The sequence below is a fragment of the Pinus tabuliformis genome, chromosome 9 (assembly GCF_031772625.1).
Source record: "Pinus tabuliformis cultivar Carrire ecotype Pingquan chromosome 9, CPIR1, whole genome shotgun sequence".
Taxonomy (NCBI): domain Eukaryota; kingdom Viridiplantae; phylum Streptophyta; class Pinopsida; order Pinales; family Pinaceae; genus Pinus; species Pinus tabuliformis.
In genome coordinates, this window is record NC_142307.1 from 1,005,840,298 (window position 1) to 1,005,855,020 (window position 14,723).

Here is a 14,723-nt window from a genome sequence, read left to right on the forward strand (position 1 = left end):
CCACTTATAATAAGATGTAGTTTGAGACATGACGTAAAAGAAGATGCAATAAAAAAAAATGAGTAAAGATGTGAGTAAAGATGTTAAAATGGAAATAAAACGTAGCAAAATTGGATATTATGGCAAAATAAAAAGCTTACGATGGCAATATAAGGATATGAAAATGGATATTGGTTGGGTTGTAAGAGGATGTTAAATTGCAACAAGGACATAGATAAATGAAATGAGGAGAGGATGCTAAATTGCAACAAGGACATAGATAAATGAAATGAGGACTGAGGATATTTTACGACGACGAAAAAATGTGTTAATATGGTACTATAACCACGTAATCAAGGCATTATTGCCACACTCTAGTTATGCAAATGAGATGCTAACAATGTTTCCTTTTCATTAGGTGCTAAGTGTAATGAAAAGTTTGAAAAACAACAATATATGGATTAAAAGGAATTATTATATATATATATATATATATATATAAATATAAATATATATATATAAATATATATATATATATATATATATATATAATTAACATATAATATAACTAACTAGAATATAATATTAAAAGATGAAGGGTAAGAAATCAAATTATTTTTTTCAATATATAATTTTTATTTATGGAAAATTTATGTAATACAAAAAAACATATTTTTCTAATAGTGGTATGTTATTTTTCATCATTTTTTCATATTTTTCTAATAATAATATATAATATGCTATTTTTCATCATCTTCTTTCTTTTACACACATATCTTTTTCCTTTAAAATGTTAGTATAGTATTTAAATAACAAAATTTATTTAAACAAATGTGTATGGTTATGGATTGCATTGAGTTTTTGTGCACCATTACTTTAGCATGCTTTTTAATGTTAATTTTCCAGCGTTGTTTTCTAAATTAATAAAGTCAATAAAGTCTTGAGATTATGAGATCAAGGGTTTAGATAAATTTTACTTATTTATTTTGTAAATTTTAGTTGTATTTGTGTACCCCATAATTTTTTATTTTAAATGGGCATTGCCATAAAAGTTATGGTAAATAAAAATAACCACGTGTTTAATAAAAAGAATAAAAAACTATGTGTGCTTGTGCGTGGGCGCTTAGTTTCACTAAACATGAATATGAAGGCCATATTTTAAAGCCTTGCTAAAAATGGAGATAATAATAGGGACCTAGAAAAATGATTATGTTTTTTTTTTTTTTTTGTGCAATTGGAATGACTAGTTCATCACTCCATAACCAAAACTGACGCAACCAACTCATCCAACATGTAGAGGAAACGAGAGATTTTTTGTTTTGCATTTGAATTCACATAAATGTGTTAATAACACACACATGTTTGTTTTTATATAACATGAAAACATGGAAACTCCCCCACCTTGAGAAATTTGTAGCCCTTCACTTAATATGTTTTAAAAGGAATTATGTAGCACTATTACCTTATTTTAAGGGTAGAAGGCTTATTCTCCTTGCCATGGCATAGTCAAAGCCTCTAAACCCACTCTCTTTATGAAAAAACACCTAATAGTGTTTGGAATACCAAATGGAGATGAAATACCCCACACAGAAGTCATGTGTTGTGGTTAGAGACCTTTGCTTACAACACCTAAGGTCTAGAAGGTCCGTTTTCCTTGTAAGGCCATTGCTCTCCTTTTTTACCATGGTTTATGCCCCTAGACCTTTCATTACATTCCAAAACAATTTAACAGCCACAATGTTTCAACTCAGAGGCCAAAGATACTATGAAAAGATCCTAAGTGGTATTTTAGTGATCTTTCACGATGCTTGACATTGAGAAGCTTTGTTAAATGATCAAGGCTCTTGTTATCTTTCCTTGATCATTGCTAAGATATAAAGATGCATTATTGTAACTGGAAACTCCATATTGTCCTCTTGCAAACCACTCACATTCTAAAGATCACCAAAGGAAAAAATGTTTTGTGGGTTTAGGTGTTTTTTATTGTGACATACCCCCATGCCAAGTACAATTGAAATCGACATTCTTTGAAAAATGTAACCTCTAATACCATTCTTTAAAATCAAATAATTCAAGCAACTATCCATGATAGACACGTTTTCATGCAAACGAATAAGAATGCTAAAAATATGCAATGCAAATATTCATAACAATACACAACATTAAAAAAATCATAACCATTTAAATAAAAAAATATTAGATGTTACCCATTACTTGTGGGTGATATCCATAGGTTATTTTTTTTTTGCCCAGATGGTCCTCAAATGGTAGCCAACAACCCCTTGCAACCACTAGATAGCTCGATGTGCCACTATCTTTGCCACCTGAGCCAGCCATGTTGTCCCTCACCGATATATTATGATCATATGTTTAAAAGTAGGTGTCCTGACCTCGAAGGTATGGCTTTTCATTGTGTATTTATGTAATTATCATCGACATTTTTGGGCATGGATTGGTGGGGAGATTCGACAGAAAGAGTGGGCTTGGTTTGTACTCTTGTCTCCTTTGTCCAATTTGATGGTTAACCTTATATCCACATCCAATGGTATCTCCTATATTAGCTACTAGCTTTACGGGTGGCATAAAATAGGAAACACTGATTTTGGGTGTGTGGTCCCGCTTCCCGACACCATATACATCACTCCCCCTATGCTCATTATAACCCCATTCACTATATTTTCCATTCGGGTCCACATTTTTCCATCGAGTCCACAAGGAGTTAACAACCCATTCCTCTTGTCCACATCTTGGGTCGGGCCTGAAATGATGCCATGGAGGTTGATGTAGTTAAAAGAAAAGAAAAATCAAAATTTGACCACTCTCAACGTGAAATGTACCACAAAATTCAAAATATGGTTGGGAAATACAAATTTAGCACATGGGAAAAAACCATACATGAGCTCTACCCCTTTCATTATGTCTATCACCCTGGTTCCCAGGTTCCCTCATATTGACCCCTTTCATCCTTAAGGAACTCATGATTGTCCTAACCCCTGTGTGAGGATCCAACTTAAGGTCCTCTAACTAAAACTAAATTTATTTAATTTAATCACAATAAGAAGGTAAGTAAAATGTTTATAACTTTACATTTACTTGATAAAAACATACAAGAAAAATTTGATCAACAACATATGAAACATGTAAGAAATTTATTTTACAACAATTTACATAAATAAAACAACAAATGGAAGAATACTTGTTCTAGTGCCTTGGTTAGAATGCTGCTGACTCTATTAGGATGCTCCTCCTAGATACTCGATTGAATTTACCTCCTAGCCAACTAGGAATGATTTCCTAGCCCACAGAACCTCCATAGGTTCCCTAGCCCTCTGAGCCCAAGTCCAACCAGCTGTATTATGTCTAAGTTAAAACCAACACTCTCCAATAGATCCAAGTTTGAGTTATCTCATTTTTCTCCTCATTCTCTCCCTTCTCCTTCTCCACATTCCTTCCAAAATAAAAATCCTACAATTTCAAAACAAAGACCAAGGATCTCCCCCTTCTCCTCTCATCCTCCTTCACTTCATGTCTTTTCCTCTCATCCATCTCAAACACTTAACATTAATTCCATGAATACCCTCTCATCCTTTTAATTTAATATCATTGGCTTTCCTTACCATATCTTATCCAAAAGTTGATTTGAGAAAACACCTTGGGAATAGAAATATGGATATTTAATTTAGAAATAAATTGGAGAAGACCATATCTTATCCAAAAATAGATTTGAAAAAACGCCTTAGGAATATAAATATAGATATTTGATTCATAAATAAACTCGAGAAGACCATATCTTATCCAAAAGTAGATTTGAGAAGACACATTGGGAAGATAAATATAGTTATTTAATTTAGAATAAATTGGAAACGACCATATCTTATCGAAAAGTAAATTTTAGAAGACACCTTAGGAATTGAATAATAACAATAATAAAATTCATATCAGTAAAATAAAATTATAGATTCACAAGTATAGGTATATACCAATATTACTTAATAATTATAAGTCAATATTTTCAGGTTAATTAAACACTAATCAAAATTAGCATGATATGATCAAGTAGGGCATTACATACACCCCTCCTTCAGAAAACTTCATCCCGAAGTTAGAGTAATAATGACAAAAGGAGTTTGGAGGAAGTTTGACAATATATATATATATATATATATATATATATATATATATATATATATATATATAGTAGTCAAATCAAACAATGATACCACTTCCCATCAAGAGTCTCCAACTAACCTATAGTCTCCTATCCTCCCTAACCTACTTCCGCTTCCATCTTATCCACCCTCTACTATAATATACTATGGAATCGGCTATGCCGATCTAACAATTGATAAAACCAATATGGTGGAAGCGTTGACTATATTGACCTAACTTCCCTAGCAAAGAACTGGTAATATTCATCACATGTCTAGGGGTGTATATCCATCACTTACCGCTCACAATTCCAGGCTTAGAGGTTACACGGTGTGAAATGTCTCCATCCCTCCACAAAACTAGGGTCACCACCCTAATATAGACCACACTATGATGTTGGTTGGATACTTTTCATCGAATAATCCAGTCAAGAAGTCATGTCACCTACCATTTGCACCTTACCCATGTCATAATAGTGCATATCAAGTGGATACGAAATGTATAATAACAATGTACACCATACCATTCCTCATTGGATGTCTTGACATCCTCCAATCAATAGCATGGATCTTGGCTATTACATAGTCCTTTCCAATCTACAGGTTAGTTCTCAACCATGCATATAAAAAAAAATTATATATGTATATAGACGATTGATCATAATCATCATGTCATTAATTTTGATATCCATATACTAATATTTTGTTTTTTTTTCAATAAACATTAACATGGTGGAAGTAAATCTTACATCAGATAATTCATAACTTTGTTAAGTCATTCACTAGATAAATCATAACCAAGTAAGCCACAAATAATTTAAATCATACATCCGAATAGTCATATATCAAATATTTAAATCAACAAAACATAATCCATAAGTTTTTTATATAAGTAAGTTCATAAGTCCAACTGAAATTTATCAATATTACATAGCTTTCATAAATCAAACAACATGAAAATACAACTAGGGCCTTAGCATAGGTAGCTATCCAGGTCAAAATGGGCATCACAAATTGTCAAAAAGTGAGAGGTAGTTGCAATGTATAGCCTCTGCATCCTCCCAGGTAGAAAATCGTAAGATGTATTTGTCCCAATGGATCATATGAGTACATTGTATGGTATTATAAAGAATTCATGCATGTGATGGGAATTTTTTTATTTATGGCTAGGTCATTCAGTTCTTATATTCAAAGACCTCATGTATTTTGGACCTAATTGTTTGATTCTTGCAACCTCTATTCACCAAATGACACAACGATTTTTTGATAATTATTATATATGTAAAATATTATGCTAACTCTTGGATATATAAACGTTGAAAAGTAGAGCTAGTTCAAATGAGAGTATCACAACTGTATCTATTTACACATTTGCATATTAGATTGACACTTTCTAAATGACCACTAGTTTAAGGGCTTGAGTGTTTTCTTAATCTCTAATAAGTAAACACTATATGCAAAACACAATTAGATACTCAAGAGTGAAGCACAAATGAACACTCAAACATGAGAAATCCTATCCATGGACTTGTAATATTATGCTGAGCACATTTAGAGACTCAATGAATCACAATTAAAAACTAAGTAAATAAATTTAATATTGTTAAAGCATACCATTTGAAATGATTGTGAAGTGGATTATAATTAGAGACTAAGATGTGAACAGTTATGAAAATAATATTCATGAATTTACATGATTGTAAGAGTTTGTGAATTATCTTTCTTAATATTTTAATTTTGGGTTTTACATGGTTTCCCTTCGTTTTTTTCATTCCATAAATCATTTGCATCGATCATCAACCATTTGCATCGATGGTTACAATAATTGGTATCCCTTGGATCTTATCACAATAATAAATTCCAACACTCTCGATGGATCGTCATAACTTCTCATTCCATCCATCTTGAATAACCATTTTTTTTTGTTTTAAACTTAACATTGTCTCCTCTAGGTATTTTAACATTTTATTGTTATCCTTTTGGTGGAAATGTAATGCACGACTTAATGTAATTTCAACCATGTGTTTATCACCCCTAAAACATGATTTCTCAAATATTCCACTAAAATATTTGTTCATAGAATGAATATAAATACATTGTGGCCTTAGTTAGTTTTGTTTTAAAGATGAAGTGGGTGTTACTATTCCTAACATCTAATAAATTGACTAGAGTTTGGTAGAAATTCTTCCACTTTCCACTAAGAATGGTGTGAACAATATTTTTTTTTTAGCTTCGACTTGCTCTAAACAATGATTGTTAACTCAACAAACACAACCACTTTGGTGTAATACATAACATTTTTCTCAACCTTCTTTATTAGGCATGTTAGTTTCATAAATACCTTCGTCATGACCATATCACATGGACAACCTAATATGAAAATATGCATGTAATACACTTAGTTTCCTTTTGAAATATTTTTTTATGTAATATATATAGGATTATCTTGAACAAATAATAATTTCCATAGGAATGGAAATTAAATAGTCATTTTACACACATGAATTCAAAATAATGTAAGGAAGTAACATATCATGACCAAAATAACAAAGAAAATGGAAAGGACACTTATCTTATTCAAGAATATCTATAGTAATTGTTTGAATCAAAGTTATTCACCACCCAACCATAGTTTTCCGACAAAACTAATACCTTCAAATTAGGCTATGAAGTGAGAAGGGTGAAGGGTGAAGTGCATAATGGACTGGATAATTTATGTCTACCATCCCTTGCTATGCCTTTCTTATTTTCTTGTTTCTAACCATTTACTATCATTGTCAAGTAAAATCCACACAACATTGTAGATTGATTGTGGCATCACATATTCTTAATCAATTTATTTATCTTCTAGGATTTTTACTCGATTCAATTACTTTGTTTAATTTCATTTCATTTGTAGTATTTCCTCTCCTTAATGTTACCTTGAAAAGGTCATGAATTCACCAATGAACTTATGATCACATATTCAAAAATTTCTCATAACTGGTCTGTCTCTAGTCCATTTTATTACTGTTTCTTTTAGATTCTCAATTTTTAGATATTCTACCCATCTTCTTATACATAAATAACATAATTCTTATTAGGATCACACATGGATCTTTTTTCATTCTCATTTAAGTATTGGTGTAGAACTTGACTTTTCTTTCCATTTAACTAAGTACCAACTCTTTATTCATGATCCTCATCCTTATTCATATAAATTTTCATCACTTTTTTTTTATCTCCCTTAGTACAATTTATTACACCTTATTTCTTATCTAAAGTGATTATTATTATCCTATAATGTGCCACATAATTGTTGCACTAATGCTTATTGTTATAAGATATTAATAGATATCTTGAAAAGTTTTTATATTTTGTTGGTATCATTTACCCCAAATTGAACCCTATGGTGAAAGAAATTGTATGCATCTTATATGAATACTTATGTAAACTAACATCGAAACCTAATTTTTGTCCACAACTTCACACTGATTGATGAATACACCATTTTTCCAATATCTCTAATCATTCCTTAATCAATCATGAATTGCATTCCCTTTCAGACTTCCTAAGGTAACCATGTTTTAAAGTAAGAGTGAAATTTTCATTTAACAGTCAATGAAAATTTTCATTCATTAATAAGCCATATGAAGTTCCTAATAAATTATATTAGGTTATTTCCCTAACTTTTCTGTTCTCACACAAATTCTCTTTTGATGATTTTTTTTTTTCATTGGAACTATAATATAAGTTGTCATCACACAAAGAATGTATAAATTAATATATCATATTAGTTTTCCATAACTTGTTATACACCTATCAACACCCTACTCTTTAATAGAGTAAAAAAAATACGAAGGACATTCATTTCTTCATACTATTACAACACATAATGGTAAGCTAGATGTATAATTACCAAGGAGCATTTTTAATTTAGATTTTTTATTCCTTATTATTTTATAATGGAATGATTTTCTTATCAATGTTCATCTAGACCCTAGTATCCGTTTTAATTACATAATGAGACTCATTCTATTTAATCTTCTCATTCATTGATAACATGATATTGTTGTCAATATAATATGTTTCGTGTACATTTAAATCTCATATTCTTCATTTTCAATTTGTCTTCCATTATCGGCATTTATCTAGGTAGGTATGAATAAACCATTTTTACAAAATATATACATACATATGTTAATATTTAATTTTTTAGTAACCTTGACATAACTATAAATATAATCTAATTGAACCTATAATCTCTAAAGTTTGTTAATCATGAAGTGATAAAATCAAAAATTGGAAAATGAGGGAGTTTAGTCTCTTTTTTTCTTTATTCTTTTAATAGGGGCTTAATCCCATAGGAGACTACAAACTATTTAGACACATATTTGGGTTTTCTTTGATTTCAACATAATTAATTCTTCCATTTGAAGTTTATACCTCAATTTTGTATAAATTTATGTATCTGAGTGTAAAAAAAATTCTTACATTTATGCTTAGGCATTCTAACTATTTACTTCTCATGGGTACACTAGTTTAACATTATGTGCATCATTAATTTGAATTTTCTTTTTAACCAATGGTACTTATTTTAATTATGCATTGATAAAAAGAGAAATATAATATTGAAATTTACAATGTAAATTCTAAAACCATTAGCTTAACTAACTAATCTGTGTGTGTGTGTGTGTGTTTCACCATTTTTAATTATCGAAACCTTATTATTAATAATGTATTAACTTAAACACGTAGAATTATCACTAGAGTATCGTTGAGTATCAAATTAAGCATTCTCACCGTAACAATTTAAAATAAAGTATCAATTCAATTATCATGTTTAAAGTTACAGATCATAAGTCAACAACTAATAACCACCTATTGATTCATCCTTCAGGTCTAGATCCTCACTATTTAATGTTTGAAACATTATCCATGCCTAAATTTAGGACTTATCTATCTATCTATATATATATATATATATATATATATATATATATATATATAATAATAATAATAATAATAATAATAATATCCATTTTTAAGGTCACAGCCAAGCCAGACACCAAATTGGTGTATGAGACCCCCTTGTTTGTGGGACAAGGGACCCACCTCCGCGCAGCAATTTGACTGCTAAGTCTACGAAGGCATACATACTCTACCCCCCTCTGGTTTTGAACCTGTGACCTCTTAGGAGGAAACACATGCTCTTAACCATTAGGCCCACTCAAGCTGTATATATATATATATATATATATATATATATATATATATATATATATATATATATATATATATAACAACCATCAATATTATGTTGTAATAAATAAGATTTATCTATCCAAATAAGTTTTTGACATATTAGCGATGGTGGATATTTTATCTTCTGAGTAAATACTCAATGTTAATATTGTTTAGTTAGAATTTGACTTATTGCAACTTTAAAGAGAATTGACTTATATAATCATGCAAAAGATAATAAATGTCATAATACTTATATCTATGGTAAATATAATATAATATATATAATTGCCTAAATGTAAATCAGAATTATATATCTTTGGATTCTAGCGTTTAAAACACTAACAATTTTGTGAACATGTAGGCCTTATTAAAGAAGTTAGGGCACAAGTAACTCAATTAACAAGGCAATTTAATACTAAGTTTATTTATAACAATTTATCGACGAAAATATTATGTATTATTAAGCTATAATGTTTAACTTTTTGGTTTACTTCATGAACTTCGATACAATTGTTCAAAACATTTTCTTTTCTACCCATAAGATTAACAAATCTACAACTTCCATTTGACTTTTCAATGATTTATTTACTAAAATAAAATAGTGTGTAAATATGTTAAAAAACTACCAAAAAATAGATAATTTGTTTTTCCACCAACTAGTAATTACATAATTTGAATGAGATTTTGAGTGTGTAAATATATTAAAAAACTACTAAAAAATAGATAATTCTTTTTCCACCAACCAGTAATTACATGGTAGGTGAAAACTATTTTTTTTTTGGATCATGAGGAGCTCTACAACCTAGGGTTCTGAAGCGCCTCTGCAACGATGCATCCTGTTATCCTTTTCCTGGCTCCTCTCTCCGTTACGCACTCCATACCGTGACTGCAGCCTGCTGTTACTCGCTGCGCTACAATGGCATTCCCCCGGGGGTTCCAATGCCCCCCCCCCCCCCCCCCCCACTTCTGATAATGGTCCTCAAGCGATGAATATGACTGAACCTCTGGGCACTGCTCAGCATGACAGAGAAGAACGGTACCCTCCGATGCAGGAAACGACAAAAGACTTCACTGTGCAGCCTGACAGAAACAATGAAGAACAAGAAGGAAAGTCCAAGCAACAGGAAATGCCAAAGTGTACCTCATCGACATGCAGACCTGTAGCTACTGAAAGACCCAAAATAGAACTTCCCAGCCACCGAATCAATGGTCGGATCCAATACATGAAGGACCATGCGCTCATTGGAAAATTTATTGGATTCTGGCCGACGGAAAAAGCCTTGCATGGATGGATTGTAGCCAAATGGAAACCCAAGGGACAGGTCACCTTGCAGCTAGGACCGAAAGGGTTTTTCACGGTGATTTTCTTCTGCATCGAAGACCGAAATAGGGTTATGGATGAAGGTCCTTATTTCTTCAACTCGGCTGGCCTGTATTTAAGAGCTTGGAGAGAGAGATTCAACCCTGACAAGGAGGATCTCAGCTGGGCGCCAGTATGGATTAGGCTATACTCGCTTCCCGTGGAATATTGGGATGAAGAATCACTCAGAGAGATAGGAAAGGGGCTGGGAGAGTTTGTCAAAATTGTTGAAGAAACGAAGTTGTGTAGATATACCTCATACGCCCGCATTTGTGTCTTCATGCGCTTGGACAAAGCCCTTCCGGAATCGGTAAGCCTCTTCCACGATGACTATGAATGGATTCAACCCTTAGATTTTGAACATGTTCCCTTTCGCTGCCATAAATGCCATGCCCTCGGACATCTGTTCAGGGACTGCCCTCTAAATGCTCATCCACAAGCCTCTGAACTCTCAGGCAAGGCGGACCATGAGGGTTTCACCAAGGTTGCAAGTCACAAGAGATCGCACAAAAAACCCTCCTCTGGGAAAAAACCCCATCAGGATGCTGCTTCCATCCCCTCCACGAGCAACAGCTTCGAGGTTCTGGCAAAAACTCTAGAAGACCCAACCCAGATCTCTGTGTCAATCCCTCAGCCGATTATCTCATCTCCCCTGATCCCCCCTTCGGCTTCCTCTCCCAAACCCCTGCCTCCAAAAATCTTAAGTGGGACTCTCAAAGTTGGCCCAAAAAACCCTGAAGGGAAATCCAAGGAGATGGATATGGACGATCCCCAAAACCAATCCTTGCACTTAGCGCTCATTTCAGAGGAAAGCAGTCAAGCGCAACACATGGATGAAGAACCGGAAAGCATAGATCTGAGCAGTCTAGACATTTTTGAACTGGAACAAGCTTGCAAAAAGAAGGAGTATGACAAAATCCAAGAGCATCAGCTGAGTACTCTGGAAGTCATCATATCCAGAGCATATCAGCAACAATAGTTGGGAATACAACCGAGAAGTCAATGGGACGGCTACCTCCTTCCAAAAGACTCCAAAAAACATGGAAGAAAGACAGACCTCCAGCGAACTATAGCCATAGGGAAAATCCTGGTTGACTCAGGCAGATATGCTAAATTGACAAAGTACTACAAGCCCACTACTAATAGTGAATCATGAAGCTCACTTCATGGAATCTAAGAGGGCTCAATAGCCCTGGGAAACTTAGAATGATTAAAAGTATGATAAAGCAGGAACAACCACATATATTCTTTCTACAGGAAACAAAATGCAACAGTAACACCCTGGGAAACATCCTTTCAAAAGCTTGGCCAGGCTGTCACTCGGTTGTTGTGGATGCGTCAAGTGCCTCTGGAGGTTTGGCAATTGCCTGGAATACGCAAGCAATAACACTTTCAAATTTCCATGCATCCCATAACATTATTCAGGCTACGTTTCACATTATTGGCACTAACACTCATGGTCATCTTACCAATGTCTACTTTCCACAGGAAGCAGCCAAAAAAATTTCTCTTTTAGATACCATAGAAGCTCTCAACCACAATAGAGACCATCCTCTTTGGATCATTGGAGGAGACTTCAATATGATCACCAAGCTAGAGGAAAAGATGGGGGGTCGGGCCAAGCTGGAACAGGAAACAGACCACTTCAAAGATTTTATCCACAACAATATGCTAATAGACATGCAAACCTCTAATGGAATGCACACCTGGAGCAATCACAGGGTTGGGCGGCATCAAATTGCTTCAAAACTTGATAGATTCCTCATCTCGAATAATGCAGTGCATCTTGGAGGCGACCTAACAGCATCCATCCTTCCATACTCTGGATCCGACCACTGGCCTATCTCTCTCCAATGGCAACGGCCAGGCGACTCAACCAGACGTCCATTTAGATTTGAAGCATTTTGGTTATCCCATCCCGCTTTCAACGACTTCATCAGATTCACCTGGAACAACTTCTCTGCGCCAGAGGGATAAAAAATGTTCCAGTTTCAACAGAAGCTCAAATTCCTAAAAGCCCAAATCAAAAGCTGGAACAAAGAGACTTTTGGCAACATCTTTCAGGCCCAACAAGACCTCAACAAGGAAATGAAAGATCTCCAGCAACAGATAATCACAGAGGGATACAAGGACGGGACTCTGGAACAGGAAAGGCACATACACAATCAATTGGAGGAGAGAAGAAAGCAGGAAGAAATTCTCTGGAAACAAAAATCCAGGATTAGATGGCTGAAAGAAGGCGAAAGAAACACTAAATTCTTCCACAGAACTACTATTCAAAGAAGAATGCACAACACTATCTCTTTTATACAAAAGCAAGGTGGGGAAAGAGTGGAAAACCATGCAGAGATTGAATAGGAATTCATCAATCACTTCCAGGAGGTCCTACAAGAACCCCAGATTGATAGACGACATGCTATAGAAAAGATCACTCAAAATGTGCCAAAAGTTATCACAGAAGAACACAACCAACTCCTTCTACGACCTGTAGCACCCGAGGAGGTGGATTTGGCCATGAAGCAGCTTAAGGAGGGCAAAGCTCTGGGACTGGATGACTTTTCCACAACTTTCTTCCACTCTTTCTGGGAACTTATAAAAGAGGAAGTGTGGCAAGTGGTGGAGGAATCACGCTCTCTTCACTGGCTATTGCCATCGCTCAATTCTACTTTTATCGCCCTCATTCCCAAAGAAGAAAGTACTATCACTCCGGACAAATTTCGCCCAATCGCTCTTTGCAATGTCATCTACAAGGTTATATCCAAAGTCATTGCCAACAGGTTGAAGCCGCTGCTGCCCCTGCTCATATCGCCTGAACAATCCGGTTACGTTGAAGGACGTCAAATTTTGGATGGCATCATCCTCACTCATGAAATCATCCATTCCCTCAAGATTTCCAAACAGGCAGGTATGATTCTCAAGATTGACCTTTCCAAAGCTTTTGACAAATTAAGTTGGACTTACATTCAAAAAATGTTATGTGCCTTTGGTTTTTCACCAATGTGGGTTCGCTGGATTCAGAGTTTAATCTCCTCTACCTTCTTTTCAATCCTCATTAATGGCATTCCCTCTCGACCATTCAGCCCCTCCAGAGGCATCAGGCAAGGGGACCCTCTATCCCCTTTCCTTTTTGTTTTAATGGCTGAAGGGCTAGGTAGACATATCAAGCACGCCCTTCTCTCCCAACATCTCAAAGGAATTTCAATTCACAATTCCCCTGCTACCACCCACCAACAATTCATTGATGACAACATGCTCTTCGGGTACCCATCTGTCCAGGAAGCCACCATTTTCAAAGCCCTTCTGAAGGATTTCTCAGACGCCTCTGGCACAAGCATAAACAAAGCCAAATTGCAAATCTTCTTTTTTACACGCCTCCTATCACTCAACAGGCTATTGCACGCATTCTAGGTTTTTCCATAGCATCCCTGCCTTCCAATTACTTGGGCGCTCCTCTCATAGACTCTGCTATCAAGCATGCCTCCTGGCGTAGGTTCCTAGAGAAGCTCGAATCTCGTCTCTCTTTATGGACTCATAGAACTCTGAACATAGCTAGTAGATTAGTACTTATCAAAGCTGTGCTTCAGGCAATGCCCCTCTATCTCTTCTCAATCCTGGCAACGCCTAAATGGGTTCTTAAAAAAACAGAAATCTTCAACGCAACTTCCTGTGGGGGGAACATGGAACAAATCGCAAATGGGCCCTCGTCAAATGGACTACAACTTGCAAGCCAAAGGAAAAAGGGGGCATAGGTCTGCGAGATCCTAATCACAGTAATGAAATCATGGGTGCAAGAATATGGTGGCAATGGCTTTCTGAGCCCAATAAGCCTTGGACTGCCATCTGGACAGCCAAATACGCCAACCACAGACCAGCGGAGGAGCTTATCAGATTCACTCCTTCTGAGAAAGGCTCGCTAATTTGGAATGCGGCCAGTCAACATTTCTTGCTGATCCAACAACACAGCTTTTGGGAGATTAGAAGCGGCAGCACAACTCGATTCTGGATGGACG

The 14,723-nt window shown here is 34.8% G+C and overlaps 2 protein-coding genes across 2 annotated transcripts; both read left to right on the forward strand.

The window, feature by feature from the left end:
• The first annotated feature begins 11,931 nt into the window (after nt 1–11,931).
• Nucleotides 11,932–12,690, forward strand: LOC149152128 (uncharacterized). The gene has a single exon (XM_089443382.1). It carries the CDS (start codon nt 11,932–11,934, stop codon nt 12,688–12,690), a length of 759 nt encoding a protein of 252 aa, XP_089299508.1.
• A 537-nt stretch (nt 12,691–13,227) lies between these two features.
• On the forward strand, nt 13,228–14,462 carry LOC149152129 (uncharacterized). The gene is made up of 2 exons (XM_089443383.1): nt 13,228–13,618; nt 13,990–14,462. Exons 1-2 carry the CDS (start codon nt 13,228–13,230, stop codon nt 14,460–14,462), a joined length of 864 nt encoding a protein of 287 aa, XP_089299509.1.
• The last annotated feature ends 261 nt before the right edge of the window (nt 14,463–14,723 follow it).

Bases quoted from the DNA above. Each gene is read 5' to 3' on its own strand.
- LOC149152128 (XM_089443382.1), top strand. From the start codon at position 11,932: ATGATAAAGCAGGAACAACCACATATATTCTTTCTACAGGAAACAAAA.
- LOC149152129 (XM_089443383.1), top strand. From the start codon at position 13,228: ATGAAGCAGCTTAAGGAGGGCAAAGCTCTGGGACTGGATGACTTTTCC. The intron at 13,619-13,989 runs GTATGATTCTCA...CCATCTGTCCAG, and splicing joins CAAGATTTCCAAACAGGCAG to GAAGCCACCATTTTCAAAGC.